Consider the following 24,347-nt stretch of genomic DNA (forward strand, 5'->3'; position numbering starts at 1 on the left):
TGGGTTAATATATGCTTCAGTGACTAATGAGGAGGGTTTAGATTCTATTATTCCAGAGAATATCGAATACGGAGAAAAATATGCATACGTGGCGTGCCCTGAAGTCCAGTTTGATCAATTTCAGCAAGTTTATGGGGCTAAAAAATCGGCATATAATATCCCTTTTATCGAGGGCTCATTATTTTTCATATACGATCGTTATTATTTGATCAGTGCAGTAACCCATAGATTCCAAGATCGTGTTTACAACATTCGGATTGAATAAAGTGGTAGGATCAATACATATTTCATCTCAGCACAATTTCAAGCTCGAGGAGGAGTTTTTTCTAACCAATGGAGAATGACACAGATCAATATTCGGTTGCTCAAAATTTTAATTTTATTTTTAGAATCTTATTTATTTTTTAATGAGTCCGTTTAGATTTTATTTTTTTTTAGGTCGTTCGTTTTATTTGGATAAGTCTTCCTTGGTAGGATATTTGTATTTTTTTTTTAGAGTGCCATTTTTTAGAGTTTTGGGTTTATTTCAATGGAAAGGAAGGTTCATTGGATATTTTGAAGATAACTGATCTCAACGGGTTTATCTCAATGAAAGGGAAGGTTCATTGAATATTGTGAAGATAATTGATTTGCATATGAAGGACGTGATTTCTTTGAGCGCAATTATAAAAAAAGAACAAGAAATCATATGGGTCTAAAAGAAGGTTGCCCTGCATTGTAAAGAAGGGTTTTTGACATTGAATAAAAAATTGCGGACTTTTTTCTCTTCTGAGCGTAAATAGAGAAAGAGAAAGAGACCCCCTCTTGTTGTTTTTTTTTTCTTCCTCTTATGCTTGTGGAGCCGTGCTGGAATACTCGTATCCACATGTTTTATTATTTCTTTTAGTAATTCCTTTCTCGTTTTTATTTAACTCTTTAAAATGCGGTTAATATTTGCTCGGTGGTATTTGTCAGTAAATTTTTTATTGCATCACTCTGTGACCCAATAGGTTTGACTTCGGTTTTTGAAAAACCGCAATTGGGCTCCATCGGTTTAACTGCTTTGAACCCTGATGTTCTCTTGCCACGAACTTTTGGGGCTCCTCTCTCTTCTGTAATTTTATTTGTCTCTCTCTTACCTCTCACAACTCTCACTATTTGTCTCTCTCTTACCTCTCTCACACCATATATTTGCAGCATCCTTTTAATTCTAACCGAAAGCTCCATTAGCAAATTAAAATCCCATACAAGTGTACATGATTTATAAGTTGCCAGAAAAACAAGTAACATTGAGGAATGCAACATCAGGTAAATTATGAAACAGAAGAAAGTTTTTTGATTTTATATCAATGCCACGAATATGCATTTTGCTTCCACAGCTAATAAGCCCGTTTTGTACAGCAGTTTATAGACAAATATTGCCTGCAGCCAATCAATTGTTGTGGTTGATGACGTTTCCAAACTGTATACAAAATTCCACATTTTTTGCAGACAAAATTGAAAACTTCATGAGCTGAAAAAGTTTCATAATACAAAGTCATTTATTAGAGAAAACATGCATAAAAGTAACAAAATAAAGTTATTGGAATGTAAGGATTTCGGTTTTCGAAAAATAGAAAACCTTAGAATTTTGGTTTTTCAAAAATCGAAAATAGAAAAACCGAAACTCAAGTATAATTCAAACATAACACATAAAGTTACTGGAATGTAGAATACGGGTTTTCTGTTTTTGAAAAGCTCAAAACATTAGATTTTTGGTTTTTGAAAACCGAAAATAGAAGTTTTTTGGTTTTTAAAAAACCGAATATCGTGTTTAATCCAAATAGAAATATTGAAGGTACTAGATTGTAGAATACGAGTTTACGGTTTATGAAAAATCGAAAATATGATATTTTTGAAAATAAATTGTTATGAAGTTCAGAAAAATAAATTTAGTTTTTGAAAACTAAAAATTAATTAAAATTTTGGTTTTTGAAAAACTAAAATTATTAAAATTTTGGTTTTTTAAAAAATAAAAATTTTAAAATTTTAGTTTTTGAAAAACCGAAAATAGATAATTTCATTTTTTTTAATAAATTGTTGTGAAGTTTGAAAAACAGACATAAATATAATAAATGAAAGTATTAGATATTTACGCAATAATAAAATATATATTAAATATTTACATAAATTTTTTTTTAATATTGGAATAAATTGTAAATGTTGGAATAAATTGTAAATGTTGGAATAAATTGTAAATGTTGGAGTAAATTGTAAATGTTGGAATAATTTTTTTTAATATTGGAATAATTTCATTCGACTGAATGCTGTTATCAACCCCCTAACTCACCACCAAATAAATCATCAATCAAATGTTAAGCCGCTTCTCCCCCTCTTTCTCTCTCTAACTTTTTTCACCGCATGTAAACTTCCTCTCTCTCTCTCTCTAAACTTACGCGCGTCGAACCAAATGAAATGTGAATGGGCCACCGTTCTCGCGCTCCCACATATTATACTCTCTCTCTAACTTTTATAAAGAATGCACCAATTTTTTTCTCTCTCTTCCCAGTGTCCTCGCGTCCAGCTCCTGCAACAACAAATGGAGACTGGTTTTAAGCCCACATTGTTTCAATTTCTTAAAAAACTGAGACCCTGACCAGTTTATGAAAGCCCTAATTCCATGGATTCCAAACAGCTCATAGACTGCTTGGCTGATCACATTGCCCTGTACCACTCCTCTATCCCCTCAAGCCCTAACCCTAATGTCAGAGGTAGTACTAATATCCGAACCCCAATTCTTAGCTGGTTCAAAACCCTAACTGTAGCTCAAAGGCAAGCAGCCCTAACAATTGTTGACCATCAATGGACCCAAATCCTTCTTCAAATGCTTCACTATCTGCAATTCACCTCTCATGGCTTCTTCATCATCCTTTCTGACCTCCCTTCAAGCCCTTCTTCAATCCTTCCAACCCTCTGTTTCCGAAGATCTCATGGCCTTTTGAGTAGGGCCTACGTAGCTGACACCTCTGAGACCCAAATTCAAAAGAGCCTCCTGCTATTCAGTTCAGGCGAGGGGAGCTCAGATGGAAAATTTCTCTTTCATCCAAATGGCTCAGAGAAGAAAATTCTCTCTCATGCGATTGGTGAAGAAGGGAAGTTTCTCTCTTATGGGATTGATTCAGTTACAGTTTCCGAAGAGTTTGTTGCGAATGTGGATGATTTTTCCATCGTCATGGATAAGCTATCAAATGGTGGTTTTTTGACTGGTAAGGAAAATGGGGGGTCGAGATGGGAGGAATTGGGGTGGTTAAAGGCAAAGGGGTATTACAGCTTAGGGTCATTTGTGGCAAATGGAGTGGAATTGGCTTTGAGGGCTTCATGGACAGAGAAGGCCAGGAAGAAAGGGGCGAAGGAAAAACGGGGATTTGGCGCTGGTTCCACAAACAATGCGTTTTGGAGGGTTAAAGGGTGTGCGGATTGGTGGAAAGGATTGGATTTTAGCGTTAAGAAGCGGGTTTTTGATCTGGTTTCCAGCAAATGCGCTAAACGCCTGGTAATTCAAAATTTAATTTAAATTTGACTTTAGTTAAAGTTATTCAGTTATTTTTTATCGATGACCAAAGTTGGGAGACTGGGATCTTTGATTTATCAAAAGAAAAAGAAAATTCTGGGAATCCGTTTATGCTTGGAGCTTTTGGATTTTTCTCTCTTTTTTCTAAATTTTTTGATAGTTTACTGTTAAGATGGTTCTTATTATTTTTGAATCTTTGATCATCAATGAAATTTTTTATTACTAGAATGAGAAGAAGCTTAAAAATATAGAACAAAGGACAATAGATGTCAAGATAACATCTCAGGAATTCAACACTGAAGATGTGTCCACATAGAATGATTCTAGAAGGACACCATGATTAGCAAGGGTATCGGCCTCCTAGTTAGCTCCCCTTAGAATGGGCACAAGCTTAAATCCTTAGTGTCACAAATGGAAAAGATCTCACCAAATATCAGCAACCCTCCACAAAATAAAGGACTCTTTACGGTCCCATCTTATGACATCAGACAATCCATTTTATACTACAAGTCTCTTCGAGTGTAGAATTGGATATCCTAGTGGGTTCATAGATTTCAAGCTTCCTAACTTCTTCATGTATAAAAATATTACCATACCTGTCAGTTCGGATTACTCCATGAACATCAAAATTCAGTTTGATAACATGCTCCACTGGAGCAACCTGAACTGTCCTGGGTTGAAGCAATGGTGGACCTGTAAAGGCCATAGGATACCAGTCCTTGACCAAGTCAATGGCCATGTATCCTAAAAAACTGGTCGAAGCAATGCCCATGGGATCACCATATTCCTAATCCTCTCCCCTTGGGCCAACTCCTGCATCCTTGATCCCCAAAAATACAACCATTTCACTATTTTTAGATACACCAAATAGTGGCCATGATACTCAATTGCTAGAGCACTCAGCCCCCATATGGGATTGGCTTAGACACAACTCTGTTAAGATGGTTAAGTTTCTTGAAGGGCAAAAACCAAATGTTTTGGACAAGAAAGCACAAAGAAGACAGTAAAGTTAAAATTAAAAAAGAAAAAGGAAAATAAAAAAAGCTAGATAGCAGGTCAAAGGGTTAGGAAAGAGAATTTAATAGAGAGACTGTGGCCCTCATTCCCTCTCAAGATTTTTTTTGTTTCTTTTTGGAGGGGGGATGTTGTATATTTTTTTAAAGCAATATTTGTTTATTTTGTTAGTTTATTTATTTGCTGAAATATATAATGTGTAATGTTTTCTTTTTAAATTTATTTCCCTGTTTATTTTCTCTGTAGAAGTATAATGTTTGTTGTTTGTTGAGCTGGGTTTATGTAACGAAGCAGTGTGTTAATCCCGTGGAATTTGGCACCTTCCTTGTTATGCATTTTTCCTTTTCAGAACTAGATGCATATGCTTGAGCTGCTTTTTGTAGAAAATGGCCAAATTCGAGTCATTTTGTTACAAATGTGGACTTTTGACTGGGTTGGAAATTTAATAGCTGAATGCCTGGTAACAGAAACACTGTGCCTCTTTCATTTTCTCTCTTCTTGAGAATGGGTGTCTGCGCTGGTTTTGAGTGGTATTATCACGACAAGACCGGCTGTTGAACTGGTGAAGGGACTAGTCTGGCTGAAACCTGTGGCACTTGTCAGAAGTTAGAGAATTGATTAAAAAGTCACAAAGAAGAGAAAAATGAGCAAGACATCTGGATTAGGAGGAAACTAGGTTTTGGATTTTGCAACTCTGATGATCACGGACTAATAATTCTTACAGAAAATCAAGGTTTTTGATCTCAAAAGTATGCTTAAGACTTTAATCTAATAAAATGTGTTCTTGAGAGAGTGACAAAGAATAACAAAAAGAGAAGGCAAAAAGTTAGGCCAAATTATACTAGAGAATTGAAAAACAGGGGTTGGAAAAGGAAAGTAGAAAGAGAAACCCGATTGGGTTTCCATGGGGCCATGATCTGGGTTAAAAATTGGGGAATCGGTCCGAAATTCAAGAAAATATAAAAATATTGGGTCACAACTAATATATTAGAGAGATAAACTAGGAAGGCTTTCATGGAGTGTCATATTTTTTGGCTAAAACTTGCGCATCATGTTGCAAATATGGCAGGTGTGCTGTTTGAAAAGTGAAAGTAGAGAAGTAGCAAGAGATCTGGCCAAAGCTATATGCAAATAAGTCCATATTTTGAGACAGAGAAGGCACGTAGAAATGGCACAACTGGCAGGTCAGACCACCGGTTTTGACCTGTTCTATAATATTCTGGCCATGGGGCTGTTTGGCGGTTTGGCCGGTCAGGTCTGGTCTTGATAACACTGTTTATTAGTCCATGCTTTAGGGAAAAAGAAAAATTTCATGTGGCAGGTTTGAAATTGAACCTGCAGCTTAGGTGTTGATATAATGATATGTATCGCTCTATACCGTTGGTTTCAGGTGTGTATTCCCCAAACTGATGCATTTAGTTTGTTTGAATACACATTTTAGGACTTATTTAATGATTATTGGAAATTTTTTCTTGGATGCAGAAACACATGTATAGACATGATGAATTTTGATTTTATGGTACAAAGCCATTATAATTGTTTCCTTATACGTATATTTTCAGGCAAAGGAGATTGTTAATGGGAAGCACACTGTTTTAGAAGTTGATACACAATTCTGTACAGTCAGTACTACGCCACAGTTGAAAAATAGCCATTTCAATACAGAATTTTTCTCGAGCATCCACCCCATTTCCGCCTCCAAAATGGCTTCATCCCTGGCCAAACTTTCCAATGGATTGCTTCTTCTTGAGAAGCTTTCAGTTTCTGGTTTTGCTTATGAGAACAAAATTCCTGACGAAGAGAAACTCTTCTTTAGCACATTAGGTTCTGTTCATAGTGTCTCAGACTATATTTTGAGGAGAGTTCGTGAAGTCCTCATGAAGCTCTCAACTGATTGTATTAGAATTGATCTTTTGGGAGATGACAACCACAAGGCCTCAGCAAATAAATGCAAAGGGAAGAGTAGCAATAGCACTGTCTATCAGAAAGAGAAAAAGGGAAAAGGTCGCAACAGGAGAAGCATGCATGTGGAAGTGAAGGCGGCGGAGGATGATCATCTTCAACACGGTCGATGCAAGGTTTTTTGTTCTATTGGGTTACCTGAAAAGCTTTTTTTTTTGCTGAAGATGTATAAAAAGAGAGAAAAAAAAAAAAAAAAACTTGTTCTAATTTTCTTATGGGATTATCTCTAGGGTCATGAGTGCAGATCTGTTGATAGGGAGGAAAATAGTTCAAACAATGGGAACATGCAGAATGCTCTCTCAGTGGGGACTCATGAGACCAATAGCATGATTGGCTCTGGAAATCTGGAGGATCATCTATGCCACAAGACAGTGGTCGAAGAAATGAGCATGGTTAGTTTTGATCCCTAACTTTTGCAATCTTATTTTATTTTGTATACAAATTTTTACTGTTAACTTTTACAATAGCATTATATGTATGTCTCTTATGTAGTGCTTGTTCTCTCCTGTAGGAACCCATCAAGAAGTTGGTTGATCCGGGTGTCGATGCCATCTGCAAGAAGAGAAGAAAGGGAAGGCTTAAGAGCAAGAAGAAAAAGTCAAGTTCAAAAAATTCAGATAAAAATGATGGTAACGAGGTGCACACCGTGAGTAATGGGAAGTTCTCTGAAGGATCCAATTGTTTCTCTCAAGAAAAACAAGAGAAGATTTTAGAGCCTAGTACCTTAAATAATGATTTGGTTCTTGACCACTCCTCAGTGACTGAAATTAGAGATGTTCAGGGAGATATTTCTAGTTTTGGGTCCTTGCTTAATCCAAATGGAAGAGTGGCCAAGGTTCCAGAAGGTTTAGTTGCCCCAGGTGAGGAAGGGCTTGCATCTCATAAGTCAGGATGCATAGTTTCCAGTTTATCACCAGCATGTGTTTCTAACTCTCTAGACCCATATCAATCTGTGATGCCAAGTGGTGAAACTGCACAGCCTGAGAAGACAGAAGCCGAGAATAACAACCATCACAGTTTCACTCATTCAATTGGGTCCACATCGTATGAGTGGCCTAGCGTGACCCATCTTCGTTTGCCACCTCGGAATGCACGTCTCCCACCAGACACAGATTGGTTGCATTTAGATGTCGGTCGCAGTTGGCTTAAACCCCATCAACTTCCCACTAGAAATTCAGCGAGGAATGCTTCAAATGAAGGTGGTCGGAGTAGAGTCTTGTCTTCCTGTGCTTTGCCAATGAGTTTTGATTGGCCACCAATGGTGAGAAGCATGAATAGTTTGGCGTCATCTTTTGCATATAATTTTGATCCTGGGTTTATTCCTGGGCTAAACTCTTCATTCTGCCCAACCTTCACCATGCATGGGCATCAACTCGATGGGGTGAAGAACGAGGATGAGAGGAAGTACTTTGGGGCGACCCAAGACCACCATGATAAAAAACATGCACAAGACCAGGTAGACGTGAATGAAAACTATTGGGTATCAGAAGAAGAATCTGAGTTTCTTCCAATATCTGCTAGAGATTATAACCAGTTTTTTGGTGGTGGTGTTATGTATTGGAACACAGCTGACCATATTGGCACTGGCTTTTCACGACCCCCTTCTATGAGCTCTGAGGACAGTTCATGGGCTTGGCATGAAGCAGAGCTTAATAGAGCCATAGATGACATAGTTGGTGTGCCCGGTTTATCTGGTTCTTACGGAACTGGCGGCCTCTCTTCTCCTCCTGCTGGGTCTTTTTGTTCTCCATTTGATCCTATGGCCCCTAGCCTTGGTTATGTCATGCCAGGAAATGAAACTAATGGGAAGGTTCTTCAAGCTTCTTCAACAGCACAAGAAGTTCCATCAGAGGAGAAACTCTCAAGCTCTTTGACCAACTCTCCTGTTAGTGTTGTAGAGGGAATAACTGGGGATTTGCTTCCATGCCATATTTTGAGGCCTATTGTTATTCCCAATCCTTCTAGGAAGGGATCAAGGTCAGAGTTTATGTTCAATCATGACCGAAAAAGCCCATGTATACCTCGAACTATGAAGGAACCATCACGTATCAAAAGGCCGCCATCACCCGTCGTGCTTTGTGTTCCACGGGCCCCACGACCTCCTCCACCATCTCCTGTTGATGAATCTAGGAAACAGAGAGGGATCCCAACAGTGAGGTCAGGCAGTTCAAGCCCAAGGCATTGGGGTATGCGGAGTTGGTACAGTGATGAAGCTCATTCAGAGAAATCTCACCTACGTATAGATAATGCTGAGGTTGTGTGGCCCTCTTGGAGGAGTAAATGCCTTGCAGGCACATCTATGATTCAACCTCTAGCCGGAGCTTTGCAAGATCACCTGTTCAGTATCTCTCAACTAGCTCTTGATCACGAACATGTAAGTTTGATATGTCGACTCATAGGTCAAAATAGAAACTCAAGAACAACTTCAATGATTAACTTAATTTTTTGGCTAGGTTTAATTTTTTTCTCTAGGTTAAATATTTAGCTTATTTTTTTTCATAAAATTTCATTAAAACAAAAATGTACACAATTGTAGACTTCATATGATTTAAGAAATTAGGAAAAAGTGAAAAACTATGAATTAGGCTGTCCATTTCTACAGAATTGATGAACACCCCAAAAACCATGTTAGGAGGATATACAGGAACTGTAGTTCTGCAAACAGCTCTTGATTCACCTTGTGATCAATTGCACAGAAAACACTATTAAGTTTGAGTTCTTAAAACTATAGTTCTTGTTGCCATTGTATGGGCGGTCCACACTGTCCAACAAATGGATGGTTTCTGGTGGGGTCTGTGAATCCGTCAGTGCTGTTGAATTATCAGGTCTATCCATGAAAAATTTGCTCAAAAAATATATTTTCAAATTTTGAACTTAAATAGAATTGCTGGATATCTTGCCTAATCTTTTGAGAAATTTTGAAAAAAATTAATGAATTATTTTGGGAATTGAGAACTTTTTGATTCTTGAAGCTACTGAGGAACTAGTGATGATTACTTTTGGGATTATCGATATGATAAGCATGCCTAGCTTGACGAATATTTTGTTATGTTCAGCCGGATGTTGCATTTCCTCTGCAGTCTCCAAAATTATTGAACTCTCCTAGTCTTAAGGCGTCTCTCTCGAAGATGCATGGTCTTCTTCATGAAGAAATTGAATCCTTCTGCAAGCAGGTAAGGATTATGTTAGATTACTTTATTTTAAAGCTTATGCCGTCAATACTTGGTTCTCTTGGGATTTAACTTGTCCACTGGTTACATTTGCACACACTTGTTCATTCCTTTCTTTCCCTAATTTGTTGTAACATGTACTGTACTTGTTCTATTGGAAGAAGAAAGACATTCTTTTCCTCTATGTTGTTATGGAAATAGTGATTTTGCAATATGCATCCATCTTCTTGAATGTTCCTCAATTGACCCCTAATTCTTGGTAATTATCTGTTGACTCAGCAAAATGATTTTCACTGACTTATGCTTTTGTTCTGGTAAAATCTGTATTTTATGTAAAAATATTAATATTATACAAGCGTGCTGCTTTGGGCCATAAGCTACCTACTTTAGAAAGTAGGTTACTGTTGGACCCAAGTGATGAACACATATATATCTCATCTAGGCAACACTTTTTTTTTTTTTTTTCAAAAAAAGGGGGAAATTTAGTCTGCCATTTTCAATCAATGCAGGCCACCTATTTGGTGGATGGAGTATCTTGGCCTCCAAGAACTCAAAATCTATTTTATTTTTAAATTGCTTGTGTATTAAACCCAAGATATGTAAAGTTTCAGCCCTAACAAATCCTCTAGCTATTACTGTAAGTATCAGCCTGTTGGCTTATAGAATCTTCTTTGTATATTTTTGTATTTATTTTATCAAGAAACTAACAAAAGATTAATATGTTAGACAGCCATAAAATATCTACAAATTTAATACTTATCTCATGCACTTTGTTGTAATTTTGAACAATGCATCTACGTAGCAAGCATGATGCAGAGGCAATCTCCACTTTTGCCCTTCCACAAAAAAAAAAAAAGCCTTTTTTACAAATTAAATTGCACATATTAGTTTTTCTGGAGGGTTAAAATCAATAATTGCTCCTTTGAAGGCTTTTGACATATTCCCATATATGAAATGTATGCAACAATTAAAAGGTGCGTGGATGAAGTGTTAAATTAGTACACTGACAATTTTTTTCTTTTTGATAGCAGATTCTCTAAAATGTTTGATAAATATTCAAATGTTTTTGCAATTCTATCACAATATATTGATCATTATAGAAAATCGAAATTTATAGAAAATCGGAATTTCTGAAGTGTAAGGCGGATTGAACTTTAATGTTTGGAAAGTTTTTGTAGGGCCGTGGCTTTATAAAGCCATGCTCCAAAATCTTGTGGGAAAATGAAGTTCCAGCACTGGAAGCAAAAAAGGAAGCTAAATTTATTGTTGGGAATTTGTTTTATAGGCTGTAGCTTTATAAAGCTGCACCTCAAATCTGGTGGCAAAATGCAGTTCCAGTGGAAAGTGCATTCTCTTGTGGGGTTTTGAGCTGCGGCCTTGCCAAATAGGATAACCACAGCCTTTAATGTTTTAACCAATAATGTACGTTATTGCGTTATGACTTATGAGTAAATAATGCACTCATTTAGATATAAGTTATCATGTTTGATTTTTTTTTTTTTTTTTGGGTTTAAAAAAAGGATAAGATCAAATGATTTGTTTAAAGGTTATAACCCTTTTTTTTTTTTTGAAAAGGACAACTCAATGATAAAAGCTGCAATAGTGATTGAGTAATAAAATTAATAGCAATTAATAACATTTACTTATAATTAAAAAAAAAGTTCAATATCAGGTTCTTGAGTATCTAAATGGATCATTTTTTCTACTTTTTTGTTTCTCACTTAGTGAGGCTGTTTCTTCATTCTTCTACAAATTTCAGGTTGCCGCAGAAAATCAGGTAAAGAAGCCATTCATCAATTGGGCTGTCAATAGGGTTGCGCATTCTCTCCAGGTTCTCTGGCCTCGTTCCAGGACAAAGATCTTTGGTTCCAATGCAACTGGTTTAGCTCTTCCCACAAGTGATGTTGATCTTGTTGTTTGTCTCCCTCCAGTTCGGAATTTGGTAAATATTGCATGATGAGAATATCCTTTCAATTCTTCTTTAATTTATGCTGGCTTTCTGTTGATAGCATGGAAGATTTACATTGTTGCTATTTACTAGGAACCCATTAAAGAAGCTGGGATTCTGGAGGGTCGTAATGGTATAAAGGAAACTTGTCTTCAGGTACACAACATTTTCTTTTTGGGAAATTGGGTTTTTGTCATTGTTAAATTTTGTATTTAATTTTTGCTATCATCTTAAAAGTAACAAGGATTTTGCTATTGACATTCTCTTAATAAGGATGATGTAGTAGTATGCTTTCCACTTCACCATTTCCTCTGAGATCTCTCCAGTTATTAAACGTTCCATATATAGAAACCTAGCTATAGAAGGCCCTAATAGCATGGGAGATGTCTATCAGAGAAAAATTCCGGCTCTAAAAAGTTTGTGCTACAGCTCTGTAGAGTTAGGTGTGGATGCTTTTGTATCTTATTCTGTTGCTATATCTTATGTTGGTAGGTTGCGTTTTTATATCCTATTGATCTTTTGCTTGTATTAACTCATCTCTCTCTCTCTCTCTCTCTCTCTCTCTCCCCCCTTCCCCACAGCATGCAGCACGTTACCTGGCCAACCAAGAATGGGTTAAAAGTGATTCTCTTAAAGTCGTGGAAAACACTGCTGTAATGTCATTTTCATCCCCAATTGCTGTAGTCATTTTCTTGTAACTTTATGTTTCCATCTCCATTTGAAGAATTGCCACTCAATCTTTGTTGGGATCGTGCTTTCAGATTCCCATTATCATGCTTGTGGCTGAAGTTCCTCGTGACCTTGACAATGATAACACAAGTAATTGTCTGTTGCATTCCTCAAAAGATGGAACACATCAACTAACTGATGATCATGGCATGGCTGCTGATGTTTACAAATCTGGTTCAGAGTGTTCTGTGCCAAATTGTACAGAAAATAGACCTGGGGACGCTGGAGATAGGAAATCAGTTCGAGTGGACATCAGTTTTGAGTCATCATCACATACAGGGCTTCAAACTACTGAATTGGTATGATACCAAAGTCAAACTCTTTGCTAATGTGTTATGCCACTGTATACGTGTGTACATGTGTATGTGCGTGTGTGCATGTGTGTGTGTGCTTGTATGAGTCCGTGCATGTTGTGTGTGTGTGCGCCCCCACTTACACTGTAGCAAGCAGCTCTTGTGATGCACAAGCATTGGAGAGGGGGAGAGAGGTTCTCCTTTTCTAAGACATTTTTTTTCAGGAAATCTGACAGACCATTTGTTTCAAAAAGGACAATACATGTGGCCGGGGCTGCAGTACGGCTGTGGTGTGAGGAAATTTTTCTGTTATCTAAATTGTTCTATTGAAAGACATATTCATATTTAAGTTTGAACTTTATTTTTTATATTAACATACAAAAGATAAGATAAATTAGACTAAATTTTCTATTTTTAAGATGATGGAAAATGCAAAAGTGGGCTAGTTTTGAATGGAAATAGTTTTTAAATAGAAAGGGTTATTTTGTGATAATAGGTTGAAATAGAGGTATTCCTAAAATAAATATTAAAATAGAGTTTGTTTAAAATCTAAGTTCTAATTTTATTTCAAATAAGAAATGAAAATATAAGATCTTAATTTAAATTAGACTAATTTGTATGATGAGATACCAGTAATGGGGTAATAAGGATCAATGTTCGATTGCATGAACCGGCCTCGGAACCCTGCCATGGCCGGGTCCAAGTAACCCGGAACTGGTCCGGGTAACCGGCCCTAATTGGGCAGGTCCCAACCGGCCTAAAAAAGGTAAAAAATCTTAAAAAAAACCTCAAAAGATCGCCAAAATTATGGAAAGTATGTTTAAAAGTAATTAAACAAAATACATCCAAATGAGATTAAAAAACTAGTGAAAAAATAGATTTTGCAAAATCAATTTGTTGCCCACGGATACTTTAGAAATAATCCAAAAAAGATGGGAAAATGTAAAAAGAAGTATTTACGGTCAAAATGCTTCCCAATCTTTTCCAAAACAATAGAAGACATTTAAAAATGTGTTACAAACAAATTTTTATTTTAGTCTATGTTAATTGTTATAGTTTTTAGATTTTTTTTTTTTAAGTTAGGGTGTTCAAGCCGATTGGGCCACGGCCAGTGGCCGGTTCGAGTAACCTGACTGGGTCCGGGTTGGCCTGGCCGGTTTTGCGAATAGGGGTAAGGATGTAGTTTGGGAAGGAGATTATAAAAAAAATTGAAGGTGCAGTTTGGGAAGGAAGGTGTATTTTATGATAAGAAATAGTTTTAAATAGAGGTATCCCATCAATAAACATATTGAAATAGGACTGCTTTAAAATCTGACACGATACCCATTGGAACCCACATTTAGCGCATAATATGTGTGCGAGCACATGCGCATGTGTGCAAGTTTGCATTCATGTTGACCCCAATAATTGCAGGCTCCACTATAGGCAATGTCCACTTGAAGGGATGGTGCTTGTTTTAGAATGCATTTAAAAAAAACAACATGACCGGTGGGTTACTGGCGAACAAAGGAACAGGTTCCCCCAATTTTCTTCAAGCACCATCCTCTGTCTCTCTCCATTTTTTCAACAACATTACCTCTCTCTGTCATACCAAACCCAACACCCATACCCCACCTTTCTCTAATGGAGAGAGAGAACCTGCAAACGCCTCAATAAAGGAGCAAAAAACCAAAGAAAAAAAAAAAAAAACACAAAACATAACAAGTTTCTTTCTCTACTACATATTCCCCTCTTGTTTCACCTCTTGATTCCAAAAAGGTCCTTGAATGTAAAAATCATCAAATTGTACTGGATGAGATACACAAGAACCATACTGTATCTCTCCAAACAAAGCTGAATAACTTCAGGAATGGACCATTTATCTATACTACCACATTAACTGTTTCTTTGTTGGATTCTATCAAATCCATGTTTCATCAGAGAGTTATCTGCATTTACCGCATATATCTACCATTGAGCTTCCACTACAGATATTTGCTTCAAAACCAAGTTTTATAAGGGCGAAATGAATTTGTTTCCCCATATGAAGAAAACCCAACTTTGCACTGCACTGGCCTTAAAACGTTAGTAGAAGTTGAATTTTGAGCTGAATTTGACAAAGTTTGGTAAAGAGTTCTAGGGCATCAGTGTTGGAGCCATTATGAACATGGTGGGTGATTTCTTCATTCCGTTGAATTAGGGCTTTTCCTTGGACTTTTTAGGTGTGGATTGTTTTGTGGTCTACGCATGGTGGAGAAGAAAAGTGGAGTGCATTAAGCAATGGGTTAGTGGAGATAAATGGTGATGCACCATCATGTCACATTTCTTCTATTTGATTAGAAAGACTAGCACAGGGAGAGAGAGATTGTGTTAAAAAATGAAAGCAGATGAGAGAGTAAAAAGAGGCAACTGGGGCCTCTTGTTCCTTATTCCTCGTGCCTGCAGTTTTGGGTCCGATCGGCACTATCCAATCCTATGGATGGTGCTGATCTCAGGGCCCGCATAGTAACAAAAGCGAGCCTTGGTGCACCAATACGAGATCCACATATGTATATGTATATGTATATACTTGTATGTATGTATGTGTGTATGTATGTATGTGTGTGTATGAATAAACCCACACAAACACAGTTTCCATTTTGTCTTGAATCAACCAGGCTTGAGCTTAAAAATGGGCAAGTTTCTTTTTGGCTTCTAAGTTATTTGAGTTCTAGCATTTATGTGAGCTTATATGTGTGAATTCACTTATTGTTTGGGCTAGTTTTAGGTTCTTAAGTACTGATATCCATGCTTGTAATTTGTTGTATTCTAAAATAAGTTATATTTGTCTATTTGATATGTGGGATGGATACGCTGAATACCGTGAATTGGTGTTCTGTGAGTTGCAAGTCTGCATAAGCGCATAGCTTCCTTTAGTTTTGTTTTTCAAAAGCTTATGTTGCCATGGCCCCTTAAAAATAAGTCTAGCATCCATGTTCTACTGAGTCGTGTGGGACTTGATGAGACATGTCCCTCCATATTTTGGAGATGGTGTTTCATTCCCAAGTGTCGGACACTCAATAATGTTTTCTTGTTCAGAAAGGTGAGAATAAATTAAGGTGGTTTAAAATAGGTCTTTTCATGCCTTCTTTGTTCATTCTGAGGTCGCTTCCTCCATTGTTGGCTTTGGAGACATACTAGGTTTGTTTTGGTTGATTATTGATAATGGAATAGCATTGGATAAATTTTTAAGGATATCTGTAACTTTACTTTTTGTTTGACAGGTTAGAGAGCTCACTGGGCAGTTTCCTGCAGCGATACCTCTTGCTATGGTACTGAAGCAGTTCTTGGCATGCCGTAGCTTAGATCACTCCTACTCAGGTGGCCTAAGTTCATATTGCTTGGTAATTTTTGTTCCTTCTCTTTATATGCTCTCTAGATATTGAATCTTGCATCTGCAGCATATATTATGAAGGGAATTGTTGGAAAACCCAAGAAAACCAAATGAACACCCACAGATACAGTCAAAACTGAAGCTACCCGTACTTTAGTGGCTAACTTTCCCCTCTTTGAATATTTTAATTGTACTGGCTTCTTGAGTTGTGACTTGTAAAGTTGGGTTTTTATATGGTTTCTATGGGTGTTTCCAACACTCCCCTTTGTCAATATTTTGTTTTGTTTTCTAATCAAATGTTCTCATTCTGCGTAGATGAAAAATCAATTTTATTATGTCACGTAATACTTGGATGTGAATATTCTTCTTCGGCGACAATATATTTGGCATAAACCTGGTTGAATCTGACTTGATCTTGTCGAGTCACATCGACAAGACAGACCAAGCAAAGAAAATGAATCCCCAAGGTGCTACACCAACACGTAATAGAAATCTAAAATACAGAAACACATACAGGAAATATGAAATGTAGGGAAGTCTGAACCACACAAAAAAAAAAAAAAGGAACAGCACATCTTTCTTATCAATATCTGAAAAGTTCACATTTGATATAAATCAACAAAATAAGGCATGTGCATATTTGCTTCTGTATCATTCACTGTGTGCAGTATCAACTATCAACTAAAGAACTGTCATGCTCAATTTTTAGAATAAGAGAAAGATATGGTAAATATGTTATGCTCCAGGTTGTAAGAGACTCAAATCTGGCAGTAATCGACATCACAAGCTAAGTAAAATCCGGCAATAATCAACATCACGAATAATTACCTCATTGTCTATGGAGTATATTTCTAGTGTTTTTGTCATGTATATAAGGAAACTCAACAAAAAAACCAGCTTCATGGAACATGCCTATGAGATCAGAAACAAATGCAAGTAAACTTAGTCATTTCTATCGTGATTGTAGTGCTCAAACTACTAAAGTTGTTAATGTATGTATATGTTGCCTTTGGCAAAACCCGATTGCCACAAAAATTTGGTGTTTCTAGTGGTGAATGTTTTCTATCAATCCTTCTTTTGTGACTCTCTCATTTTGACACTTTCAATTTTGCTTTCTTGTTTATTGCAGCTTTCTCATTTTGGGACCTTTTTTTAGGATGAAACTTGAAAGTGTAATAGCTTTGAAGCATATGCTCCATGCATGTTCATACAAATATTGATGACTGATGTCTATTCTTTATCTTGTTTGCATCTGTGTGGTTATGATTTTTATATGTAGTATGTACCTTGAAGTTGTCACAGATTTTGAATCTGACTGTGCTTGCTCTTGTTCGAATCCATTTTGCAGGTGTTACTGATTATACGGTTCCTTCAGCATGAGCATCATTTAGGTCGGTTGCTAAATCAGGTATATATGGCGACATTTTAACAAGCAAATGAATATAGACGATTCTTCTTCTGAATGAATGTGAACATGTTATTCATTTGCTTCAAAAAGTTGAAACTATTTCATCATGTTTGCGTTGGAACTACTGTCTCTCTTGTATCTTGTCTGCTCAAGTGAGTCTGCTTGTCTCAGATTGACTTTTTAAGAGGAGTTCAGCATGTGGTATTTCTGATTTCTTTGCATCCAAATGTTGATTTTCTTTCACACTGATTGATTTTCTTTCATACTGGTAACTTTCCTTGATGTGTGCAGAACTTAGGGAGCTTTCTGATGGATTTCCTTTACTTCTTTGGGTAAGATGACAAATATTCAATGGTGTGATTTGTATGGTTTCTATTGAACTTTAGAAGACATCATTTCTCATTATTTTTTTGTTTCATGATGTTTTTCTAGAAGTGTGTTTGATCCACGACAAATGCGTATTTCAATCCAAGGAAGTGGAGTTTATTTGAGTAGAGAAAGAGGTCCTAGGTAATGTTGAAGAACTTTGTTCCCTTCTCGTTTAGAGTAGAGAAGGAGGTCCTAGGTAATATTGAAGGACTTTCACTTACTTGTTTAGTTGGTCTCTCTACATATTTTTTTTTTTCGGCTTGGACTTTGCAGCATTGATCCTTTGCACATTGATGATCCTCTTTATCCGACAAATAACATAGGGAGGAACTGCTTTCGCATACTTCAATGTATTAAGGTTTGCGTATAATCCCTCGTCTTGTTAGACTCTACTTGTGATCCTTTTGTCCAACTTGCTGAAAAGTGCTTAGGTCATGGCTTCATCCGTAGTATATAGAACTAATGGTTGCACATCAATAAATTGTAAAATAACAATTGGCTGACAAGAATTACAATTCTGCAATGTAAATTTTTCCAAACTAGGGTTTGGAGCACCTGGTGCCTAAACCTTTTTCTTTAATTTTTGTATCTCCAAGACCTATCTGTCAAGTTTGGTGTCAATATCTTCATTATTGGGCTTGACTTTTGGTCAATTTTGGGTTTGAACCTGGCTTTCTGATAAAGAGAAGATTTTTTTTTAACTAATATGGCCTAAAATGTGGAACTCTAGCCACCAAGTTACCATTGATTTTCATGAACATAATTAAATGCCTTTGACAATGTGTGGAATCAATTTTTCATGAATTTGTAATTCTAGTGTGTGTGTGTGTTTATATATATATATATATATATATATCGAAATAGTCTTCCCAACGGCTATAGGCGAAATGAACAGTGATTTCGCCTATACTTATCACCGTCTAAAGTTCATCGCACGGTCACGATTGTCTGGTAGTGTTTCATTTTTATTTATTTATCTCTATAAATCGGAATGATTTGAAATTTGGAGCGTGTGTACATCTTAGTGAGGTGCACCTAATAAAAATATGAAAAAAATATTTCGTAAAATATAAATTGACCAAAATACCCCCATAAAATTTCAGGGGTATTTTGGTCAATTTATATTTTACGAATTGTTTTTTTTATATTTTTATTAGATTCGCCTATTTTTGATGAACACAGGTTCCAAATTTCAGATTATTTTGATTTGTAGAAAAAAAAAATGAAACACTATTGGACAATTGTGACCGTGGGATGAACTTTGGACGGTGATGAGCATAGGCAAAAATGAACGAAATTACTGTTTATTTTCGCCTATAGGCGTTGCGTAGTGTTATATATATATATATATATATATATATATATATATATATATATATATATATATATATATATATATATATATATATATATATATATATATATATATGTGGAAGATGCTACGGTGCGCTGACGGGCTTACCGTAGAGAATACGATCTGACGCTCATGGATGCCTGATAGTGTTTGAATTTTAATTTTTTTTCTACAGCTCGGATTGACCGAAAATTTGTTTTTTGTGTGTTCATCAAAAATAAGAGAATCCACTAAAAATATCAAAAAAAATATTTTACATGAAAAAATTGACTAAAATACCCCCCAAAACATTTCATGGGTATTTTGGTCAATGTTTTTTATGTAAAATATTTTTTTGATATTTTTGGTAGATTTTCCTATTTTTGATGAACACACTAAAAAAAAATTTCAGGTCAATCCGATTTGTAAAAAAAAAATTAAAATTCAAACACCATTGAACATCTGTGAGCGTCAAATCGGCCCAGATTCAATCTAGGCCGTTAGGCGCATTCTCTATGGTAAGCCCATGGGCGTACATGAGTTTTTTCCTATATATATATATATATATATATATATATAGTTTGTGGAAATCTCACTTTTCCCCCCCTTATACTTATTTGCCTCATTTCTGTTTCTTCATTTGAAAATTCTGCCTAGTTTAAATTGCTGCAATAACACACCAAGGCACTGGCGAATTTGTTGAAAAATTCGAAATTCATATAAAATAGGTTTCCTTCCTGAACCTAAGTTCTCTACTTCGAATTTATGGTTAATATACTGTAACGGGCTCGAGTTTGGGTCATCACTGTCAAATGGGGCCATGGACTGTGTCAGAGGGAATGTGGACCCACCTTGAGGTGATCATGCCGTCTTCTTTTGGTCTCACTATCTTCCTGTCAGTGTCCATTATTTTCAGTGTCCATTATTTTAATGGAGGTTGATGACCGAATGGACTATTTTTTCCAGTACTGGATTATAGTGTACTTTTCTCAAAATTTCAGTTTGTTATCCATTGGATTAAGTACTTTATCTTGCAGGCATTTGCAGATGCTTACTCCATTTTGGAAGAGGAGATCGTTTGCTTATCTGCAGATGTAAGTGATGGAAAATCATGCAGAATTCTTTCGAAGATTATTCCCCGCATAGGCCAATTTTAGGAAGGACAAATCACATGGGAGCTATGGTCAGATCAAGGTAAAAGGGGCTTTGCTTTCAGTTGATTTTCTTGGCAACCGCAAATCATGAGTAGTAGTGCCGAAAGGTCCATTTCAGTTAGATAAAGAATATGGAAAAAATCATAGTCTATTGGGTCATTCTGATGGAGGGAGACTGGGATCCACTATTGGGGTTATCAATTGTCTTGATACACTCTGTTCCAACTCTGTGCATCATGGTCCATCATTCCAAATTTCCAATGGATGTTGAAGGTCATGGGCTAATTCTTCAAAGTCCTTAGCCCAATGGATTATAATATAGATTCCTCTTTAGTTAATGGGAAAAATATTCTCACAGCTCTTAGTCATCTGAATTTCCAGCGTGGAATGCCAGAGCTCTGTTGTATATGTGGACTCGCAAATTGATATCACACGTAGTTCAATCGAGCTAGGTTTATAAAGCACAATTTCCTTCATTTGTGTCATTGAGAGAGAGAGATAGGGCAAGGGGGGTGGGGGGTGTTTGATCTATTTAATACGATCATTTTGTGTCCAACCCTAAGGCGAAAGGACAAGACTGAGGTTTAGACACTGTCACAGTATAAGCACTATATTGCTTTAAAGCTTGAGAAACGGTTGCTCTAAAGCTTGAGATATGGTGGCTCTAAAGCTTGAGATACAGTTTGTTACCTCCCGTTTATAATTCAATGTTGATTTCTGTTTTTCTTGTTTTGTTTATTTTTTCCCATCTGTTTAGGCAAGACAATATTTATACAGCCTAAAAGTCAATGTTTGAGTCACAGGCCTCCATAATCAAACGAAGAAACGAATGTTAATTTTATTTTTATGTGCTATGTTTTGTTTTGCTCATAGAAAAATCGAGTCTGGAACAGTGAGTAGGTGAACGGATACCCAAACTGATTTTTAAGATACGGTTATTAATTATTAGCAGGGCTTTGCAACTTTTAGGTGTTTCAAGCTCAAAAGCACTACTTTGAAAGGAGTGGATCCCTTCTGGGAGGAAATGATTGGGAAGAAGAAACTGATTGATTGTCCAACCATCTGAGAGAAACTGATTGGGCTGAAGAAATCAACCAAAAACCTATCTCCTCAGGGATTATCAGGCAGGTCTCTCACGTTCCAATTCCTAGCTCTCCCTATCAAAACAGAAGCAAAATGGAAGAACAATGGGGCATAAACTTCTTTTTTTCTTGTCTATCGTGTTCTTTTCTTCTTATATCTTCTTTTGTGATTTTGAGTTAACGCTGTTCTGCTTCCACTGTTTTGAGTGTTAAAGTTGGAGGAGAATGGATGGGCATTCACTTCTGTGCAGTAGTTTGCATCATATAATGAAGGGACTGAGGAGAGGTGGGGAGCATTTTTGTGCTACATTACTCATGGTCAATGTTCAAGAAGATTCTCAAGGTTGCTGTGGTTAGGAAACCCTAAAGGACGAACTCCAGTGTTAGTTGCTAAAGGTAATGAAATACTGTACGATCAAACGATATTCATTTAAGGAAACATATGCTTTATTCCAATGGATAATCGCATATGGCACTTGCAGGCTGTATGCACTGTCCATTTCAACTGACAGATGGCTGGAGATTAACTGGTATGGGACCATAATAACATTCGCCTGGCTACAGTTAATCTTCAGCCATTCTCCAGTAGGACACCTTATCCCATGAGGCTACAATACACCTTCATTTTAAAGTAAAGTTTTGACATCAAGTTTCTTTTTTAGCAGTTGTACATATAAAGTTATGACTTTCTGGAAACAACCTGCATTTGGAGTGCTAAGGAAAATAGACCTATGCGACAATGAGTATGATGTTGGTTCCGAGTTGGAGATGGCTACCCTCACAGGTATGGGCACCATGGTGTAGTATCAGTTATATAGACCCAAATATACAATGACACGTCTCTAATGTCTCGTGTTTGTGTATGTCCTTTGCATTCCCTGCTAAAATCATCTCTCCCTTAGCTGTTAATCGCTTATTGCTCAGATTGGCTTTAGTCATCTAAATAATGGCAATTATCGCCAATTTCTAGGTATCTCCAAATATCACAAGTTATTTGGAAAAAATCTAAATTCCTTAAATTGAGGGTTTCTTCTCTCCTACTTACTTAGTTGTATATGTCTCTTTGGTTCTCCTTAGCGAAATTTGATATGCACATCATTTTATATGAGGGTATTGTCACTTGCCAAGACAAGAAAAAGAACTGAGGAGAAAATGAATTATTGCAAATGAAATTTTCTAGAAACTTAAAAAATTGTGGGGATATTCTATTTTTTCTTTCTCTTCTGTTCTGTGTTTTTTGGTTTTGTAAATCTTACTTTCTCTTCTAATCTTCAACATTATTTTTCAGGTAACTTTGAGGAAAACCAAAATATTGAAAATCTCCCAGGAACCTGCAGAATTTTGCAGGGCCAGTATCCGTCACTTACTGAGACCTAAGTTTATTTCTTGTTTTGGAAAGTTGTAATCATGGAAACCAGTTTGCATTGTCAGAGAAGATGATGTACAGTCAGCTTGTTAAATGCATTCACAGTGGCAGAAATACCTAATATGTGAGTATTTGATTACCTGTTCAATGCTTATTTAATCCATGATCGTATCTTTGAGAACAACCTTTTGAGTTAGAGAAATAACTGTATCATATTCATGTGTGAGACAGAATTGGTAGCAGTTTTGGTAAGTGTGTTCTACAATTAGAGAAAACATTTAGGGCAGTGTTTGTCAAGTGTATGATGAATTCATGACATTCTTTCTCGCATTGTTTTTGGGGTTGTTGCCTTCAACACTAGTTGGACATTTTAGGGTGGATATCCCCTTACGTTCATATGATTTGTGATAATTGCAATTACAATGACTAGAATTTCATCTGATGGCCTAGTCGGATATCTTCTTTGATCTTTTCTCCATCAAGCACAAGTGCTTGTGCTTCTTTGGGTGCATTGACGTTGTCAGTCTCCCATCACTCTTTCCTCCCCTATCTCTCTCCATTGACGTCAATCTCCCATCACTCTTTCCTCCCCTATCTCTCCACCCCTCTTTCTCTCTCCCCCTCCCCCTCTCCCCCCCCCACTCTCTCTTTCTCTCTCTCTCTCTCTCTCTCTCTCTCTCTCTATATATATATATATATATATATATATATATATATATAGGCTTGGGTGATTTTAGCCTGATTATCTGATCCTATTCCATTCTCAAGATGAGCCAAACTTTCACCGGTTAACTCTTCCAACATGTTACTTTCCTATTTCCAAATCTGCCCTTCTACCTTCCCTGCCCAATCCAAAACCCACTAGTTTACTCTTCTCCTGCTCTCTCTTAAATTTTCTATGAAAGCATTCTCTCTTTCATTATTCCTGCTCTCTCTCCAAGTTTCAAAGTCCAAATATCATTCGAGCCACCTAAATCTCTCTCTCTCTCTCTCTCTCTCTCTCTCTCTCTCTCTCTCCTTTTAGGGTTTGAGTTGAGCTGTTGTATTTGAAGGTTTTGGGCTTAAGAGTATGAATGGAGGCCATGGAATTAGCCAACATGCTCATGGGCCCGCAACTTTCTTCCCTCAAGCTAGTGGTTTTACTCTGGAAGAAGCTCACATTTCATTTACCAAGCTTTCTTCCATTTTTCCCTTGGAATTTCCCCTTTTGGCTCATGGACTCTTTTTGTCATTTGATGTTGTGTGCCTTGGGCCTTCTCTTTAAAATCCATGATTTGCAACACATAAGAGAAAACATCAGAGTTTTAGCTGCCTGAAAAGGAGAGAACGATTAAATACTTTTGTTAATAATGTGTGGACTTGTTTTTGTAAATAAAAAACTAATTTTTGCTATTTTTATTCATATGAAAATGTTCATATTTATATGTGTAAAGTTCCCTGAAGTCTTTAAATTGAAAAATCGGAATCATTTTTGTTTCCCGATTTGAATTCCACAGAACTGGTAAGGAAGTTTAATTTCTTCTCTGATATTCTTTTGTAGTTATTGCTTTTCATTTTGGGTTATGTTGTCTTGCATCTCTCTCTTTGGAACATTGGGGAATAAGGATTCCCTCTCTCTTGAGATTTCTAGGTTCCTTT

The 24,347-nt window shown here is 36.5% G+C and overlaps 1 protein-coding gene across 38 annotated transcripts; it reads left to right on the plus strand.

Annotated features, from left to right (window-relative positions):
* The first annotated feature begins 2,327 nt into the window (after window positions 1-2,327).
* On the plus strand, window positions 2,328-22,893 carry MEE44 (Nucleotidyltransferase family protein). Of its 38 annotated transcripts, none has more exons than XM_088856413.1 (20): window positions 2,328-3,511; window positions 6,106-6,621; window positions 6,736-6,897; window positions 7,017-8,879; window positions 9,562-9,678; window positions 11,435-11,617; window positions 11,717-11,779; window positions 12,205-12,276; window positions 12,385-12,651; window positions 15,888-16,007; window positions 17,346-17,405; window positions 17,697-17,737; window positions 17,838-17,915; window positions 18,048-18,132; window positions 19,836-19,964; window positions 20,145-20,301; window positions 21,231-21,389; window positions 21,559-21,739; window positions 22,009-22,127; window positions 22,632-22,893. In XM_088856413.1, the coding sequence occupies exons 1-15, from the start codon at window positions 2,639-2,641 to the stop codon at window positions 19,878-19,880; spliced, it is 4,545 nt and encodes a 1,514-aa protein (XP_088712539.1). In that variant the 5' UTR covers window positions 2,328-2,638; the 3' UTR covers window positions 19,881-19,964; window positions 20,145-20,301; window positions 21,231-21,389; window positions 21,559-21,739; window positions 22,009-22,127; window positions 22,632-22,893. The 38 variants fall into 38 exon arrangements, with proteins under 38 accessions (XP_088712539.1, XP_088712538.1, XP_088712536.1 ...); XM_088856412.1 differs by having other exon boundaries at window positions 21,231-21,385; window positions 22,006-22,127; XM_088856410.1 differs by having other exon boundaries at window positions 21,231-21,385.
* Window positions 22,894-24,347: the final 1,454 nt, after the last annotated feature.

Source organism: Amborella trichopoda, chromosome 13 (assembly GCF_054954075.1).
Source record: "Amborella trichopoda isolate Santa Cruz 75 chromosome 13, AtrichopodaSantaCruz75HAP2 v2.0, whole genome shotgun sequence".
NCBI classification, from domain to species: Eukaryota; Viridiplantae; Streptophyta; class Magnoliopsida; order Amborellales; family Amborellaceae; genus Amborella; species Amborella trichopoda.